Source organism: Doryrhamphus excisus, chromosome 5 (assembly GCF_030265055.1).
Source record: "Doryrhamphus excisus isolate RoL2022-K1 chromosome 5, RoL_Dexc_1.0, whole genome shotgun sequence".
Taxonomy (NCBI): domain Eukaryota; kingdom Metazoa; phylum Chordata; class Actinopteri; order Syngnathiformes; family Syngnathidae; genus Doryrhamphus; species Doryrhamphus excisus.
The window spans coordinates 11,457,943-11,478,635 of record NC_080470.1 but is presented as its reverse complement, the minus strand read 5'-3'; the positions used below and the strand labels follow the sequence as shown (position 1 = coordinate 11,478,635).

General features: G+C 39.7%; 1 protein-coding gene across 3 annotated transcripts in view; it reads left to right on the top strand.

Annotated features, from left to right (window-relative positions):
* LOC131129862 (zinc finger protein GLIS1) overlaps nt 1–20,693 on the top strand; it is an 84,432-nt gene that overhangs the window by 56,672 nt on the left and 7,067 nt on the right. The window contains exons 5-9 of one of the 3 annotated variants that reach the window (XM_058073781.1): nt 2,570–2,731; nt 7,079–7,189; nt 9,842–9,983; nt 15,701–15,866; nt 15,990–16,016. In XM_058073781.1, coding sequence (XP_057929764.1) covers nt 2,570–2,731; nt 7,079–7,189; nt 9,842–9,983; nt 15,701–15,866; nt 15,990–15,993 — 585 coding nt within the window. In that variant the 3' untranslated portion in view covers nt 15,994–16,016. Of the gene's footprint in view, nt 1–2,569; nt 2,732–7,078; nt 7,190–9,841; nt 9,984–15,700; nt 15,867–15,989; nt 16,017–20,693 lie in introns of those variants that run through there. The other 2 variants (XM_058073780.1, XM_058073779.1) reach the window with 2 other exon arrangements.

Sequence of the window (20,693 nt, the reverse complement as noted above, 5' to 3'; positions counted from 1 at the left end):
CTTGTCGTCCTGCTTTTAGTGTCACTATTTTCTCATGTACAGCTGTGAGACCATGTTTAATCCTTGTGCTCCTTTTTTCCACCGGTCACAGAAAAACCCGAAAGTGGAATGGAGTGGACGGGCCAATTGATTAGAATATTAAAATTAAAATACAAAGGAGAAAAAGCATTTAAATATTGTTTCCAAATACCATTAATATTAATTTTAGAATATGCATCAAACTACTATATATTTAAATATAAATATTTATATAGAATTTCAAAAGAATTGCAAAATAATTATTTTTTATTATTTGATTTTTATGAATTTTTGTAAAATACATACTTCATATACATCCATCCATTTTCTATGTCGCTTATCCCTACTAGGGTCACCGGTACGCTGGAGCCTATCGCAGCTGTCTTGGGATGAGACGCGGGGTACTTAATATAAATTATATAATTATGAAAATATATAATTATATAACTATATAACAGATTATATAAATAGTGTTTATTCTTTAATGTCTCATAAAATATTTTAATATTCCAAATTTATATCGCCTGTCAAATGCACACCAAAATATTATCTGAGTAGAAATGTTTTGTGTGTATATGTGTGTGTGTATGTAATTCTTAATTATTTTGAATTTTTATTTCAGTTAAAATTCCTATCCTATTGTAATTTATGATTAATTTGACATGTTTGGGTTTTGCTGTATTTTGCAAAATGCATTTTTAAAATATAAACACTGAACATAAACACTGTGATTATTATGTAAAGTGCTTATGTTAAGGATATGTGTTTGTCATTAGTAATATTTATTTCTTTATTCCAGAACTTTACATTAGAAAAGTTAGCTTGTTGGCAAAAGCACACGCATTTTGTGGCTATCAAGACTGCAGGGACTGCTTGAAGTGCCAAGCCATGTGATCAGCCTGGTTACCCAACACGGCTCCGCCATGACTGGCTTGGGTTTCGCTGATATTAAATGGAGGTCTGTGAATAGGATGTTCAACCTTGCACTGTGTGGGTGAATTAAGAAGACTATGGGGATGAGCTCTGAGAATGGAGCCGCTTTCTCTTTTGCTGCAACTTGATCTATCATAGGCAGACCGTATACAATGTACATGTAAAAGTTCTTGGAGTTTTATGACCAATCATCATCATTCTTCCCCAATCATCCATCCATTATTTATGTATTTATTACTTAGTTGTTTTTCTTATTAATTTTGATTGGTTGGTGCCACATGTAGTAGGGGTAGGATTAAATAAGCTCTGCTTCTTCCCACTCCTTTTCAGACATATTGAAAATCGTGTTCCTCAAATCTACAATTCCACTTTCACTTTTGTGCACCTCTTTCGTTCTACGGCCTTCAAAGCAAAGCAGTCCAGGAGGTAGGATGACAAGCAGTCCTGAAGATCACTGACACAAGCTCCATTGACAATTAAGTCTGGCTCTATTGATCTTAATGTGCCGATCAATACTGTAATGGGACGCTTTTCATGTTGCCATAAGTAACATTGAACTGTGGCCTCTTTACTGCCGCACACTTTTTGACAACGGCAGGCTTTGACAGCCTCAAGAGCAACTTGTGGACATGTGAGACGTCCACCCCCCTGCCCCTAAATCATTCATGTGTTAACAAATCTGTGGGCTTCATTGGCTGAGTGGTCGGGATCAAATGGGGGCAAGCTTGGGGCTGACACGAGCTTGTTTACAGCCACTGTCACTTGTCCATCTTAGTGTGCCATACGCATTCGAGCGCTGGGGTTATGCTATGCATTACAGCCCATTAACTGCCACTGCGCGCCAGGCTCGGGTTTCCATCGTCGCTCAGGCAGCCTTGAGGCAGGTGGAGTGTCATGTCCGCCCATCACTGTCTTCAAAGTCACTGGACATTTCATTAAATCAACTCAGATTGACCATGAAGTCAAACATTGGGCGTTTATACCACCTGGGTTTCAAGCAAGCATGCATTTCTCTCTGGTTCCCATGATGGGAGTACTTGATATTTTTACAGCTGTGGGAGTAATCAAGAAATTCAAGTAAAGTATATATGACGGAATCCATCCATTCTCTATCCTACTTATCCTTTTCAGGGTCACTGAGAAGCTGGAGTCGATCCCAACTAACTGAGTACACCATGGACTGATCCCACAACCATTCACACTCATTATTCACACCTTATTTAACCTCACATTCAAGCAAGAATATACAGTAAGAATAGACAGTACAGTTTTCCTACAGAAAAAATTAAAGAGTTTTTGTCATCAAATAAATGTATAGGTAATTTTAAGCAACATTTTGACCACCTTAAAATACATTAATGACAATTGACAAAGGCTTTAATGGGAATTTACCTCAACATCACATTTTATTTTGAGTATATGTGAGTCTGCTTACTTTTTGGAGTAAGTGATGAAAAGCAAAACATGCTATAGTTTGCCATTTAATTATGTTGAGATGTCGCATATGACACCAGTTTACAGTTTGAGAGTTTTTGTGTGACTTGACAAGCATTTTGGTCATATTCAGTCAAATGGATTGCACAACTGGTAACTGGTAAACGTATGCGTTCCTCTACAGTTCGAGGGCTGCAACAAAGCCTTTTCACGTCTGGAGAACCTGAAGATCCACCTGAGGAGCCACACGGGGGAAAAGCCTTACCTATGCCAGCACCCGGGCTGCCAGAAAGCTTTCAGCAACTCCAGCGACCGCGCCAAGCATCAGCGCACTCACCTGGACACGGTCAGTAATGAAGTGTCACTGGGAGAGTAGTTCCAGGATGAATCGATAATGGGTCAGCTGATGTATGGCTCTGCATGGTCTCAGGAGGAAATGTTCAGCACTATTTCACCATATTGACCTGAATATAAATATAACACATAGTTTTTCCACCTAGAAAGAGTCAGAAAAATACAGGTTGTCAGGAGATTTATACCTGCAAACCAACACATGACGTGGAGCCAAACAAGTTGGAGCTTTTCTTCCTATCACTCACACGTAAATAGCAAGTTACCAAACTTTATGCTAAATTTAAGATCCCAACCATCGAGCAGTTATTTATTTCACTTTATTTTGTATTTGGTTTTTATTATTTTCACCAAGAGGGATTGTTTTATATTCAGGGTCAAGCTATGTTTGGGGTCTATATGATAATCAATATTCATTTGGTTTCCAAATTTCATTATATTTTGGACAATTCCATGCCTTTCACTTCCACAAAAGGCATGATTGAACATGTTTGCTGTGGGCTTGAAAAATATTAAATCAAATAATGCGTTGTAAAGACAGGGGTCGTTTTATATTCCGGTCAGTACAGTAATTGCATATTTCAGAAATGCTATAATGACTTGCCAACATGTACACATTTTTTGTACATTTTTGTTGTATTTTGTTGGTTTCAGTTTCGAGTTTAGTCTCTGCCCGTAGCGAGACGTGCACCTCCAAAAAGGTTGTGGCTGTGATTAGTCGGCTTTTAGAACACTATTTCATGTCCATATATCACACAGTGCGAAAAAGCCCGCCTCCGTGAGCACCCTCACCGATTTCAGATCTACATTTGCAATAAAAACACATTGTTACTTCCAGATGCTGTCACATTATAGGAATAAAAATTTTAAAAGAAACAAAATAAAACAAAAAACAGGGAAAAATAAGTCATAATGTATTATGAATAAGCTGAGTTGTTGATACTAATACAACACAAAGCTTTGTCTTTATATATTTATCACGTTTTTAGCCTTTCTACAAAATACGAACGTAAATAAAAATATCACAGTATCACCTCCATCCTGTGATTCCTGAAGTTGCAGGGGGAGTACTCATAAAAATTCTTCTGGGAAGGTCTGATGACCATATGTACAGTAAATGTACTGCAGGCTACTTCCTGGTTCATGGGGATTGCTATTTCCTTTATCCAGATCCTCACCGTGAGTTCATGGTATTTTCATTGACCAATGCCACTTTTTTTTACAACAAAAAGGTTTTGTATTTTTATGCATTGGTGTTAACTCGATGTGTCTTACTAATTACTGATGACAGCTGTGAAAAAAAGTAACTACTACCTTTTTATTTAGTGTTATATTTTGTTCAAAGTAGATGGTTTTGAATGTTATTTTTATAACAGTCATTCATGACAATTCTACTGTATATTTTCATTAAAGGAGAATCTGTTATGTAAAAAAAAATAATTTGCAGCATTAACAAGCTATGATTGTTTACAATGTATTTGTTTTTATGCTGCGCCCTAGCTCATTCGTTTTTATAACCCGCCTTAAAACCCACGCTTCCCTCAGTGACTACGCTATTTCCACATCTTGACAGTGTTAGACTTAGCCAGTCAGCGAGCAGTGCCGGCCCACACTAGCAGTGACATGCTACAGATCGTGAAGTGATCGCTCGCATTCACTGGAGTGGTGGCTCAGGGGCTCATAACACACTTGGGTCGGGGGCGCAAGCGGAGACAGAGCTTGGCCTGTTTCTCTGGTGCCGTTGCTCCCATTGCTGCTCTCTTGTCACTTTTGGGTCACCCAAGCAGCAGTGCCTCGTTTGTTTTTCCACTTTTTACATCAAGTGGGACTAAATTTTAATATTTTTAATGGGTCTTTAAGCAAGATTGTAATAAAAAGAAAAATTAAAATACAAAAATTCATAGTCCATGCCATCCACATATTTATTATGCCGCTTATCCTCATTAGGGTCGAGGAGGTATGCTGGAGCGTATCCTAGCTGTCTTCGGGCGAGAGGCGCGGTACACTCTGTACACACTGTATTGTATTCACAAAATATGTTATTGTTTATATCACCAGTTCTGTGTAATGTTCCATGTAAATTTAATTTTCCATAGTTCACTTGGTGGAAGTTTAAATATTTTCTAATATCCATCCATCCATTTTAGAGTATATATGATTGCACAAAATTGTACTTTGTTAGATGAGAAAAAAGACATTTAACCTTTTTTGTTATTTAGGTCATTTTTACTCATTTTTATTCACAGCAGCAATTCAAGGCAATTGTCAGACATTGATATTTCCTAATCTATTAATTTGTCTTCCAAAGAGCACTTTCTGTGTATGTTAAGAACTGTCTTTGTTATCCAAGTATAGTATTTTTATTTAGTTTTGCAAAATTTTTCATTGAAAGAGGTCATTCAAAAGTGATTCATCCACTTAATGCTTCTCTAGAGGATACCCGGTGAGATACATTGTGCTCGACAATGACTAATTAATATAAGGAAGCACAATATTCTTATTCATGATGATATTGTTATGATAAACTTGACAAAATTATCAAGACCTCAATTACGTCATCATTACTTTTTATTGTATTTATATTTCTAGCCTATGTTCCCCATGTGTCCGTCCCCCATTTATGAAAGCCACACGTGTACAATCAGTCACTACCTCGGCCTACATACATTATTGAATGTGGCCTTGTGTTATTGTATTAGTCATGTATTTTCTCCCACCACGCACTCTTTCCACAGTAGGACAAATGATACAGCTAATCTGGGCGGGCGCTGCTTATGGCTTCACATTAACACCCTGCTAAAGGCCACCCCGCCGCTTGCCTGCCCACTCTGCCAAAAACACTTTGGGGGGAAAATGATTTTTAAGCTTTAATGATATTTATTCTACACAGAAGTCACGCTTGATTTTTGTGACTTGAGGCGCCGTGCCAATGTCGGCAAAACAAACACGGCAGAGATGAGTGGCACTGTAAGCGTCTTGGAATAACAAGAACGGGTTATTTACAGAGGATGTCAACGTATGGAGGCAGAGCTAATAAAGACCTATATCGACTTACACTTTAATGGGCATCTTCTGTTCAAGCGCAGGAGGGAAAAAAATGCTGTGCGGGGGAAGAAACCCTGACTATAAGCTATATGTACGTATATGCTATATTTGCAAATGACAAGAAATCATTAGGAAACCGCTTGACGGAGCAGCAGCTTTACATTCTGTGTACATTCAGCCTCACTGCTCAAACAAATATTCCAAATCACTTGAGGTCTCAATGGAACATTCCTGTGTTACACCATCGGTACTGGAACTGGTCTATTTAACAGCAAATACGTACGTTCCCTTTAACTAGTGACACGGCCAGTTGGTTAAATCTGAAAAAAAAAAATCTGCAGAAATGGTGGACATGCTGCGTTAAAAAGCCAAATAAATTTTGATATATAAATTAAGTTCATAAAATTAATTCATGAATATTATATTTTATTTTCTAAATTATTTTGCTGTAAATATTTTTAATGAAATAATTATCTTGCCTTTTGAAGACTCCTGTTAGACACTTAATATTAACATTGGTCAAATTAATTTCTGTATTTCTGTATTATTAATTTATATTGGTCATATTGTCGTTGTATAAAAATGTAATGATACAAACTTTAGATTGTATCACACTTCTCATGCTTGACATATGATTTGGACATGCACTCACAAAATAACTAAATTAAATATGATTTTTTTAAAGTAACATTAAAGTATAATAATATTTTTCACAAAAAAATATGACTTCCTTTAGTAATTAAACAGGTAATATGTTAACTGTGGTACAAAAAAACAGAATTAAACCAATGCATAATGATATTTAAAGTGAGTAATACCACTGACCCCCATAGTTGCGCTGTTTATTGCTAAGCTTCTCTAGTCATTTTCGAGTTAGCCTGTGCACCTTGAGCTACATGCTAATTTTGTTGGCAGACATGTAACAAATACTTTGTCAATTTGCATTGCTCCCATTTACAGCGCATCCAGACCCCATGTTGCAGTTACTATTAAGGCATATTTTTCTTTAAAATAATGAATTGTTACTCCTATTGATTAAGCATGATGGATGATGTTTTGATATTGTTTTATAATGGATTGTCTCTTGTTCTTCATGCTTTTCCCATCTCTCACTTTACCTTCGATACCTTTCTCAGCTCGAAGGTAGGACTTCAACTTTTGCCTTTATTTTCATACTCTCTCAAATCTAATTTCCTACATCTTTGATTTCATTGGTGACCTCTGACCTGCCTCCCCCCTTTCCCCTCCAATTGCTGTCATTGCTGTGTCATGTAAAATACTCTCTCCCTCCTTACAGAAACCATATGCGTGTCAGATCCCGGGTTGCACCAAGCGATACACTGATCCCAGCTCCTTACGCAAGCACGTCAAGATTCACTCAGCCAAAGAGCAACAGGTGCGTAGGAAGGTAAGGATGGCGGGGAGGGGGATGCATCAAACTGTTTGTATACTGCCCTTATTTATACATTAGTCTAGTTAGTTATCCATCTTTAATCTCTTTATTGATTTTTAAATATTTTCAATGCATTTATTTTTTATATTTATTTTTGACACATTTTTTTCATCACTGCATGTCGGTTATCCAAACTTTTTTCACTTCGGACCGTATATTGAAAAATCAAAGAATTCCAGGGCCATTTAAAAAAAAAAAAAATTCATATTTTTTATTCATGCTAAAATCAACCCATGCAGAAATGCTAAGGTGTTATATGTACATTAAGACAAAATAGTCTGCATGTAAATCACTGTATATGTTATAGGTCAAATATTATTAGTTTATAGTGTTAACATTTGGACTTTTTCTCATTGTATTAGGCCTTTTTGATGTTGTTTTTATTCTTCTTATCTGTGTTTTTAGAATGTACCAAGATAAAGCTGTGGGCCGCAAATGACAGCCATAAGCCATCTATATATTGTTATACATTCCCCATTCATTCATTCATTCATTCATTTTCTACCACTTAGCCTCACAAGGGTCGCGGGGGTGCTGGAGCCTATCCCAGCTGTCTTCACCCTGGACTGGTCGCCAGCCAATCACAGGGCACATATAGACAAACAACCATTCACACTCACATTCATACCTATGGACAATTTGGAGTCGCCAATTAACCTAACATGTTTTTGGAATGTGGGAGGAAACCGGAGTACCCGGAGAAAACCCACACATGCATGGGAACATGCAAACTTCACACAGAGATGCCCATTCGGGGAATCGAACATGAACACTCGCTAACCACTCGATCACCGTGCAGTTATATTTAGATATAGAAAATAAACAAACAATCAGTAGTCGGTAGTCATGGTGAGCTGGTAGGATTAAACAAGCTCTGCTTCCTCCTACTCCTTTTCAGTCATGTGAAATTGTGCAATGGTAAATGAGCTACTTCTCCATGTAATTGCAGACTTACTGTTGATGGGCTTTCATTTAACAAAGTGTAATTTCCAGTACACTGCATTGGTTTTCTGCCCACCGGCGTAACCTTACACAAGTCAAACATCACATTTTGTACATTATCACAGTTTAGTTAGACTCATTTAAGGGCCTGGTTTTAATTTTCACCACAATAGATCAAGTTGGAGTATAATTCATTGTGTTCATGGTCAAAGGCCCATTCTTCTCCCTGACTGGAAAGGAGTAAATAAGCAGAGAATGGCCTCATTGTTGTGCTGGATAGAGGTTGGATGTGCTGCGTGATGTGTTCCTCTCGCTGCGAGCCATAAAGGGAAACACATGTAGTGTTGTTAATAAGCCGTAATGCGGAATCCCCTCGTGGCCCAGATGTTATGGACAAATGTCAAACAAACGCTCTTAACTCCACTCTTGGAGAAGGCTCACAGCGAATAACAGTTTGGATTGTCGCTGCGGGGGGAAAAAAAAACGGAACGCCAATTACGCGTGATAAATGTTTCTCAGGGAGGAGTCCCGAGAGGAGCTGCGCATGTACGCACATTTACCCATACGGTGTGAACATCTACATGATGGTGGTGCAAATGATCATGGTGAATTGCATGCAAAAGATGAAACTGATTGCGGTGATGAATAATCAGAATGTCAAAAACTCTGCAAACCGCCAACTGAAACTAACCGACAACGAATGCAACAAGAGGAGGATTGACAGACGTGACCGCCGAGACTGATTGGGAGGTTTGGAATGATGATGGAAAACATCTCTGAAGCTGACCTTGACATATATAACTGCAATAACTGTACCAGATTGCATTAATACGAACGTATCATCTCAGGCTAACATCGCATGTTGAGGTAGGTTTTTACAAGGGTACGGGGAGGGTTGGGGGGGGGGGGGGGTACTTAGCTCCTACTTGTCCATAGGTTATCAACCATGTCTAATTGACAGTGTCTGACCATTAGACCAAAATTAAAATAAATTTCAAGGATGTCTCTACTTTGTATCTGCTAAATATGTCCTCCGAAACATTTTGAGCACAACCCATAGGGGGCGCCACAACTTTAATTGCCAGTCACTAGGTAGTACTACACTGTGACTCAGTCCCTGTGTGTTTTATTAGTTTGCTACCAAGCATGGGTGTTTATGGCACACAAGGCTGTACAGGTACTATTTGTTTATAGTATTGCTTAGCTACAATAGTATACTGTGGAGTCATTGTTTGCTCACGTCCTGGAGTCTTGATGACAATGAGAAAAACATGGAATATCACAGCGTACATTTAAGAACACTAAATGAACTGCACATTTGTCTTCCTTCAGGCCTGTGACTGATCAATGAAAGTAAAAGAGTGTCATGTCTAAAACATGCCATTTTACTCCAGCATGTTTAAACACTGGATACTACAGATGTACATATACTATAACACATGATTCACAATATCACATTTGAGTAATCTTCCCTAAGCACAATACTAAAGAAATGAAACTTTAGACACACTTTAGAGTAGTCAATGTACAGCTTGTATAACAATATAGATTTACTATCCACTAAAAACTGACTCAAATGACAAAGATATTTTCAATAGTTACTGACTTTCATTCGATACAGTGTACTTGATTCTATGTGTATGCTTGTGCTTCATTCCCTGATAGCTCCGCCCATGCCCTCACCTGGAGTCGGACGTCCTGAACGACTGTCTATCCATGCAGCATCTCCAGACGTCCAGCCACCCTCAGCATCTGTACAGTAGTAAGGAAGGAGGTGCTCCAGGACTGGGCCAAGATGTGTACACAGGTCAGATACCTTACTACAACTACTGCATACACTCACATAACTGTACAGTTGTTGAAGTGTAATGCACTATACTGAAAGGAGCTTGGCATTCATAGTAACCTTATTTAACCACCTGTCAATCAAAACATCATTATCCTTTTATGTGAGTTTTGTATTATATTTATTAGATTGTGCTGGTGTGTCTACAATACTACTGCTATTACTATTACTACTAATAATGATAATAATAATACATTGCGGGGGATAGCTTCTGGTTCCCAAAATAGCCTACAATAAGTGAAATCCACAAATTAGCCAACTATATTTTTTACAAGTATTACGTACTATATATGTTTTAAGGCTGTAAAACCTCTGAATATACACTTTATGCACTTTCCTCAGACAGTCATTAATATTTTCTTACATCTCCCTCTTGTTTAAACACGCTCAAAGTTCAAATATCATTTCAATTTTTGTGAGGAAACTACTTGGTTGGACACAGAAAATTTAGTGTCTCACGCATATTTCACTCCTCGTCCCGGTGCCATTCGACTGTAACATTTTTATGTCCTTGTTAAAACATATTGCTCTTGTCGCAGTATTTTACTCCTCGATTGATACCAATGTTGGGATCAATATTATCGATATTTGGATCAATCCGCCCACCACTGACTGAGACGGTGGAGGGACGACATTTTAAATTCAGCCAGACACGTCTTCAACTCTCACATGAGTATATAACACCCTCTACTGGTAGCTGTGGTAACTACAATAATACACATACAACAGAGCAATGAGAGAATGCTCCAATACACCACAAAGACACAGAGCACAATGCATGTTCATACACTTAAAAAAAAAAAGCAAAAAAACACTTCAAATCTTCAAAACAGCGAGTCCTGTATTGGTATCAATATTGATCATATATGTGTATATAATACATTCATTCATTCATTTTCTACCGCTTTTTCCTCACGAGGGTCGCAGGGGTGCTGGAGCCTATCCCAGCTGTCTTCAGGCGAGAGGCGGGGTACACCCCGGACTGGTCGCCAGCCAATCACAGGGCACATATAGACCAACAACCATTCACACTCACATTCACCTATGGACAATTTGGAATCGCCAATTAACCTAGCATGTTTTTGGAATGTGGGAGGAAACCGGAGTCCCCGGAGAAAACCCACGCATGCACAGGGAGAACATGCAAACTCCACACAGAGATGGCCGAGGGTGGAATTGAACCCTTGTCTCCTAACTGTGAGGTCTGCGCGCTAACCACTTGACCGCCGTGCCGCCCGATATAATACATATGATAAAATGTTTAAATAATAATGGAAAATATGCTGATAACAATTTTAATGAGAATTTTAGCAATGTAATTAAAAAAAAAAGTTTTCCCATGTTAGTCATAATGGAAGTTTATTTTAATGCCGCCTCTTTTTATTGGACATGTTGACAGTCAACAACAATACCGGCTCAGCCAACGTCAAGCTACCAGCCAGTAGTGTGTACACGCCAGAGTCGTTTCAAGACAATTGTCTTTTCAAGACAAAACGGCTCGTTTCTGGTGCAAGCAGAAATTATCTTTACTGCTGGTTCAAGCTGGAGCCAGTCAATTGTTTCCTGGGGAATTCCACTTGGGTTGGATTGAGATGGGAATAGGCTGTGCATGGGGAAAAGGAAAGATTATCTATGACTGTGATACATATAAAACAATCTTTTAACAAGTACTACTGGTAAAATAATTCCACGTCGCAAAGAAAATAGCAGTAGTGTGACCACCTTCCATGTTGAGCAATTCAAAATGAGACCGCACGAGGCTGGCAGCGTTTCAGGCGAGTTTTTATTCCAAATGCCAGAAATCCCAGCACCTGGTGAAGTAATCATAGGGGCTTCAGTGGTCATCAACAACCTTGTCAACATGGCTGCCGTGCATTATGTTCATTTTGTGCACAATGACAGCCATCAATCAAATATGGACTAACAGTACTGGGTTGTGTCCAGTGTTGTTAGTCCATACCCGGGGGTATTCAAATATTCATCTACACTGACGTCTTTTTGGGGATGGGAAAATACATTTGCAACCCCAAAGCAAACAGTGGTGCTATAACCCCTAGATGGTGTAGTACACAATACTTTTTACATTTAAATTACATCTTTAAGCAATGCAATTACTGTATATTTTTTATAATCATACCAATACAATATTGCTTTATTTTACTATACAGGTGATCCTTGTGTTATGACCTTTTCCATGACCTATTAAAACCGTACAAAAAGAACCTCTTAACTTTAACCTCCATCATGTCACGCAAACGCTACGCAGACTGGTAGCAGCATGTAAAAGAAAAAGAAAGTGAAATGGACAAGTGGAGAAAACGCATGGATGTATTTTAACTGACTTCATGTTAACTTACGTGTTAATTCAGGAATAATTCAGATATATGTCTAAACCTCAACCTACTTCATATTCTATTATTCTTACTGTATAATTACAATATTATCCTGCCTATTGATTAGCTCGATATCACAGTTCTCTTCTGCCTTCTAGTACTGTAAGTATGCTTACCAAATATGATTCCTTGCCCTATAAAAGGCTACATTGTAGCATAGTAGTGAAATACTACACAGTAAAATATATACATTTTTGTAAATATAAAAATCTCAAAAAATGCATATAAAAATATATTAAATTATTTTATATAATTTATTTTAATTAATTTATGTGGACTTATTTCTGATATATAAAAATGTGGCTTATGTAAGAAAATGAAAGTGACGTGAAAGAGAAAAAAAAAACATGTTTTTCCTCATCTATATGCCAACGCTAAAAAGTGAAAAATGTACTGGAAAATGTTCACTCTTGCACAAGGTTTTCCAAAAAGTCAGTCATCCAAGATGGTTTGTGGGTGGATGAAGCCAAAAAAGCATCGAAAACTAGAAATGCAATGTCACAGATGACCACAGTATATCCCATCTCCATTTGTATTACCTAGTGGGAAAGTTTGTGCTTTACCGTTTCATCAACCTTTCATCCTCTTCACGAATGAAATGCCACTTTTGGACCATGTTGAAAAGTTTTGAATGCTTGGCTGCACATGTGGGTAGAACCAAGTTTATTTACATTTTTAATTCTGACATTTTAGCCTTTATTCCTTGCGACAACCACTCACCACTTATTATATTCCAAGGCTCCGTCGTTTGAATCTGTCTTCTTGGGCAAAGACAGCAAAAAGCTCTTTGGCAATGACCTTGTAAAGGAAACGTTTATTCATCATGTGTTGCCGTCCATTTTTTTCCATCAGCAAGCGTCAACACCACTTTGTATTAACACTAAGAGAAATACATTATGAAGATATTAAAGACCAGAGCGATGTCCCACTGGCCTCCCAGGTTTGTGGACACATCTGTCCGTGTTTTGTGCCTGTAGCCCATCCAGGATCCCCGGTGCTGCCTCTTATTGTTGCTGGAACTCCATTGACAACGCTCAACATGTCTTTGAGTCTTAGCTTTTCACATCCAAAAAAAGTCCCTTGAGGAGATGACTTGTCGGCCAAAGTGTTCAAAGGTGTGCCCCAGCTTAAAATGTTGGCATTTGGGTTTCCCCATTTACATGAGCTCCACTTTGTAATGCCAATAGGATGCATGTTAGAGCGAGAGTCCACCCTGTCGTTAACATTTGCCAGTGACTCACACTTCCAGTCAGACAGCTAAGTTCTCCTGCTATACATTTTCTCTCCTCTCACATGGGGAGGGTAAGACTTACGAGAAGCCCTTCTGGGCTTTATGGAACCTAATTGGTGTGTTCTTTGAGCACAGGAAGGACTCATCATCCTTTTATTAGCCTACATGCTCCCGCTGTTATGCCGAGTGGCTGTATACACCTCTCCGTCTCAAATTGACTACCTTTTGGAGCGAGTCAGCAAAAATGTCCTAACCATAATCCAACACTAAGTTGAACAAGAGTGCTGTCTCTGTGCTTTCCAAAGTGGAACTCGTGTTGAAATTGAGGCAATCACAGGCATTATTTGTCGACCGTTTGGCCAGTGTTGGAGCAGATGTTGGGGCTGAAGGGGGGAAAAACATTTAAGGGTGCGTGATTGATGATTTGGGCATAATGAATCCGGCTTGTAACCATTTGAGAGGGCTGTCACATTGAGGTCTTAGCACGCTTCTACTTGGAAGCAGCTGCACCTGGTGGCCAGCGTTTGGCAACCTTTCAAGCCCTAATTTCTTCTTTTCTTGTCAGTCACTGAGGGATGCTCACAAATAATAGTTAGTCACTTAATTCAAGCAACAGTACGGGAAAAAGAAGCAAATAATTAATTCATTCATTTAATTTTTTTTCTACCGCTTATCCTCACGAGGGTCCCGGGGGTGCTGGAGCTTATCCCAGTTGTCTTCGGGTGAGAGGCGGGGTACACCCTGGACTGGTCACCAGCCAATCACAGGGCAAACAACCATTCACACTCACATTCATACCTATGGACAATTTGGAGTCGCCAATTAACCTAGCATGTTTTTGGAATGTGGGAGGAAACCGGAGTACCCGAAGAAAACCCACACAGGAGAGAACATGTAAACTCCACACAGAGATGGCCGAGGGTGGAAATGAACTCGGGTCTCCTAGCTGTGAGGCCTGTGTGCTAATCACTCGACCGCCGTGCAGCAATAATTCACTTTTAAAAATATTTCTTAGTGACATTGCTTTATTTTTGTATTAACACAATGTAAAGTAGTCAGTGTACAGTAAAGTAGTCAGTAATCAAATTGCTATTGTAAGTAAACAGATTGCAAAAGTAATCAAATTACTAATGTAATCACATTACAAAAGTAATCAAATTACTAATATAATCAGAGAATTTACAGACTTCACAGCCTTGTAGCTCAGCCATACTTTCATATAGAAACGTGATTAATGGCTCATTTTTCCGATAAACTTTTCAACTCTCTCTGTGGCTAATTAGTTTTTGCGTTGGATGTTTAGTTTTGGCTCTATCTTTGTTAGAAGGAGGTGTGAGCAGGGCCGAAATCCACCTCGGCTCTCACTCCAACACAAGAGCTTAGGAGGCTCTATAATAACTTTTTTTTGTGCAAACAACTCCTCCTCCTGGCCACACCATTTTAGCTAGCTTGATTTATTTTGGTGACAACGTACGAATCTTCGTCCCCTTTTCAAAAATGTCCCTCTTGTGGCTGAGTGATGTACGGATTGCCTTCTGTGGCCACGAGAAGCGACAAAAGCCTAAAAATTGTCCCATTGACTGCCATGTTAATGACGCCGTCTTTTGTTTCTCCAACTCTTCGATTGTCTATGACAGCTGGGATAGGCTCCAGCACCCCCGCAACGCTCGATTAATGAATGAATAAATGAATGAATGAATATCCTCATTTGATTAGAAGTCAACATCAACAGAAACAAACCCATCTGCACAAAAAATACAAAGGCGACCATATAACCCCCCCCTTTCCAATGTTCTATCGTTGGCGCACATGTAACATTTTAGTGTATTATGCCGTAACAACGACAAGCAGCTGAAAGCATGGCCCCTGTGGCGGTCCAAATAGTCTACCTTAAATTACAAACAGCACTTATAAGAGAACATTTCATCTGATTGGATGAAGGTTGTCAAAACAAAAGCCCCGTTGCCATCAAATGAAAAAAAAGGAACCGAACATGGCGCCTTTCAGCGCATTTGGCACATTTAAGCCAAATTAACTTTTGTTTGTCTTTCAAGGCTTGTACGCTGGCTCCGGCACCCCCCACCACAGCTCCTCAGTGGAGCTGCTCTCCCCCGCCGCCAACCCTGCCCCCACCGCTGACCTGCCCTCCCGACAGCACCGAGACCTCAACAGCCCGCATCACCTGTCCCCGATGGCTGCCATGGAGGGTCCCAGAGACAGGTGAGTCCCACTGCTTGATGGGTGGCTGGTATGCATTGGCAGGCAGTCCCATTAGTCCACTAAAGTTCTTTTCCGCATTGATGGGGGTTGGATTGCCTTCTTCTTTAATTGGTTCCATTCAAGGTAGAGATGATTCATTTTATTCATGAGGAGACTGAGGGCAGCGGCAAAGTGAAGACTGTGGCGTATAATACTGCAGCGTCCAGAGATAATGCACAGCTACTTGACAAGCTAACATTCGCATGTCAAGTCCAGTTTAATAAAAAACGGGTGCTGCAGCTAACTGGAGTGTGGAGTATAATACTATTGTGTACGAATCCATGGACAGAATGTATCCCAAAATGCTTACACATGTTTATACGGTAAAGCACTTTGGCGACAGAGACTAAGAAAAACTGCCCTCTAACAGCACCAAGACTCGGTATGAGGCAACTGGTTGAATTGTGACAGAGACAGATTAGACGAGTGTGTTTATTTCTTGCTGTTATGAACTTGTTCAAGCATTGAGCATCACCCTTATGAACGGTTGGGCATCGAGTCTCCAGCATCAATGGGAACCGGGACTAACATTCATATTCTCCTGCGATTGCTCACATTTTTAGATTTAGATTCCTCGTTTTGACACAGTGTCACAAGAAATAGTCACGAACACCAACGAAGAAGAAGCTGACATATTTTTGCTCAGTGTATCATTTGCAACACATATATATCATGCAAAGGAGGGCACAAGACATACATGATTTAACACCTCCAATTTCATTCATTTTCTACCGCTTTTTCCTCACGAGGGTCGCGGGCATGCTGGAGCCTATCCCAGCTGTCTTCGGGCGAGAGGCGGGGTACACCCTGGACTGGTCGCCAGCCAATCACAGGGCACATATAGACAAACAACCATTCACACTCACATTCATACCTATGGACAATTTGGAGTCACCAATTAACCTAGCATGTTTTTGGAATGTGGGAGGAAACGTATCCGGAGAAAACCCATGCATGCACGGGGAGAACATGCAAACTCCACACAGAGATGGCCGAGGGTGGGATTGAACCCTGATCGCTGTGAGGTCTGCGCGCTAGCCACTAGACCGCCGTGCCGCCCATCAAAAGTTCATAGTATTAAAAAAAATCATTTTGAAATTAAGACAGTCAAGACTATGATGTCTTCTCAGCATGCTTAGTACCTACTTTTGCCAACAGAGTAGTGAGTAGAGCCGTGTAGGTACTATTAGCGGTGAAGGTGCACACACATTCTCTGTAAGACTATCTTCATAAATATATGAATCACACTGATAATATTATGACCCTCACACAATATTGTCCCGCAGAGAGTATGTGTTTTTCACAGATTTCTCATCCTGAATCCCGGCAGAATCGCAGGGCGATCCCTTTCTGAGGATGTTAGGTTAAACCTCTCGGCCCCGCTGACAAAACCCATTTGGCCAGTCTTAACTGGAAATGAGTCCACATCCTCGAACACGCTCCAATCCCCGTGGGGACAAGGGGCCGTGCTGGTCACCACAAGGTCAACGTGACACATCGTTGCTTTATTTCTGGCAACGGTGTCGGTGTTCATAAGGTCCCCTGTCTCCACTGGGTGCAACAGAACAATGAACAAACTTCTTCCTTGCTGGATGTGATTCATGTGTTAATGATGGCATGGGGGGAGAGGGGGGGTCATCTTTTTGCTAAACATTATTGCACTGGGAGGATCCTCCGAGGACAAGCCAAGAGTCTCAGTCAACTTATACCATCATAGGCTTGTTGTAATTTACACCTCATTTACTTCATACTGAGCTTTCATCAAAAAACAAACAACCAGCGGTGGTCAATCATGTAATCGTAGAAGAAAAAGCTTATTTTCCGCATCACTGGGATTTCATGCCTGAGGGATACTTTAGACGGGAAATGCGGTATCGGCACTTATTTGGCAGAGAGATGCATGTTCTGATCAGGATTGTTCCTCATTTATTATTTCTCATTTTGCTTACCTTGTTATTTACAGACGACTTTTTGTATCCGTGTGTGTGTGTGTGTGTGTGTGTGTGAGGCGCAGAATGTTTCCTATTAATGTTTCCTCAGAGAGCCAGCAGAGCACAGTTACAGAGCCGTAGTGTCGCCGTGAGGCACGGCGTTTACTATCCAAAGCAACGTGTACAAAAACAAGGTAGAGGAAAGAAAGTAGTAGTTTAGGCTGACGGAAGAAGTTATTTATGATACCTTATAAAAACAAAACAGCTATACCGTATGATATGTCAATAATTGAAGGACAAGACATGCTGCACAGTGGACGAGTGGTTAGACCACACAGCGAGGAGACCTGAGACCATTCGGTTAATTGGTGACTCCAAATTGTCTGTAGGTATGATGGGTGTCCAAAGTGTGACCTGGGTGCCATTTGTGGTCCGCAAATGTTCTCATTGAGCAAGAAAACGTTTAAAAAAAAAACAACAACAACAACAATAGCAAAATTTGCGGTAAATTCAGTCAGTACAGTCAAAATATTAAGAGAAAAAGTCAAAGTCTTCAGAGAATAATATCATAATATTATGAGAAAAAAATCAAATGATAAAGATTTATCTTTATATATATATATATATATATATATATATATATATATAATGTTTTACCAAAAAGATGACCCCTATATATATATATATATATATATATATATATATATATATATGTATGTATATATATATATGTATGTATATATATATATGTATATATGTATATATATACACACACAAGTCAGTGACAACACAACTGAACACAAAATGCAGTTTTTTAATGAAAGTTCTTCCTATTAAGGGAGAAAATAAACCTAAATCTACATGGCCCTGTGTCATTCATTACCCCACCAACCTCCCCGTTAAAACATAGCTTAATTAAAATGCATCGATCAGTTATATAACTTAGCATATCGACATCTGTTGCTTTAAAAAATCTCAATGTGGCCCTTGCATCCTTTCATTTTTCACTATGTGGCCCTCGCTGGAAAGCGTTTGGGAACCCCCCCATTAGATGTTCATCTTTGCTTTCCTGACATGATGACAACATGAACAATTTCCAAATTTCCAGGCTTCGTCAAATCAAGTCCCAAAGACACACAGTATCAGTTGATTGTAAAAGGACGGAAGGTGGGGTGAGCAGTGACGTTGAGTGGCACGAGGGGGGGGCATGAAACGTCTACTTACATTTACTGAAAGGCTGGAGCATACAGCCGCCTGCCAAAGTCAACATAAGCGGTGCACTTGTTTTTCCCAAACGGCTTACTAGGGACATTAAACATTTTGACAAAAATGATCAAGCTAGCTGCCCCTGGTGTGGCAGCCTCTGACCTCATCGCTTAAATGTGTTTACCCTGGCTCAAACGGCCCATTTAGAGTCATACTTTGTGTCACTTTTCTCCAGCTAATATTAAAATATGCCAGTTTAAATACATTTGCAGATGGCTTAGTGAGCGGCAGTATGTGCGAGGGGGGGGGCCTCTCTTACATAGACGGCCGTTGGACCATGGCTACCGAGCGCGGACACGTGTGGTAAATGTTGTCATTCACTGCTGCCGCTATATGTGCTTCTATAGTCGCAGAGGGGAGCGCCTACTGGGCTTTACTTGCATATTGATATTAGAGCCCCTCAGCAAATATTAGTATGATACCACTGGAGTGATTGACACACGCTAATTGAATTAGAGTAGCAAGCGTCAGTACATTAGAAGTCCCTGCTGTGAAGGGGCACCTTCATAGCTGTCTGTCTTCCACCCTATTATCGTTTTAGACGAGCAGTTTTACAGCGGTCACTAAATATATATTTTTCAAGGAATTTTTTTTACGTCAACAATCATTTCTCAATGACAAATATTTCATAGACTAACCTTTTAAAATGCTTAATGTTCACACAAGTGAACTACAGTCGTCTCGCTATATCACACAATATAGCTCTCTCAATATGTTTTTTTTATTTTATCATCAATAATAAATTATCACTGTTTTGTTGTTCACTATAGTATAGTGTTAGTAAAAAAAATGTAGCATATAGGCATCAATAATGTTATGACACATGACATTCCTCTCATTCTGTGTGGAAGTGGTAAGTTTCTTTGTCCTTCTTCCCCACTCTGTCTGAAACACTTTCTTAAGTTTAGGATAAATAAATTGGTGAGGGGCTGCATGGCGGTTGAGTGGTTAGCGCGCAGACCTCACAGCTAGGAGACCCGAGTTCAATCCACCCTTGGCCATCTCTGTGTGGAGTTTGCATGTTCTCCCCGTGCATGCGTGGGTTTTCTCCGGGTACTCAGGTTTCCTCCCACATTCCAAAAACATGCTAGGTCAATTGGTGACTCCAAATTGTCCATAGGTATGAATGTGAGTGTGAATGGTTGTTTGTCTATATGTGCCCTGTGATTGGCTGGCCACCAGTCCAGGGTGTACAACGCCTCTCGCCCAAAGACACCTGGGATAGGCTCCAGCACCCTCGTGAGGATAAGTGGTAGAAAATGAATGAATGAATGAAATTGGAGAGGCTAACTAGTTAGCTCACTAGCTTGCAATGTTAGCGGCAGCATTTTGTTATGTCCCTGCATGTTATGTCCCCCCAGTAGCATGTGCAATGTGATAAAATGTGACAAAAATAAAATAATTGCATTCACTCCATTTAATTATAAAGCACCAAAACAAGAAAACATTTAACCAACGACATAAAAAAAATAAAATCGCAAGTAAAAGACAGTTATTTTTTGGATGGCTTGACATCTCTCCAGACACCTTTTAGGTTTTGTGACATCCATCCATTAATTTTCTTTGCCACTTATCCTCATTCGCGTTGCAG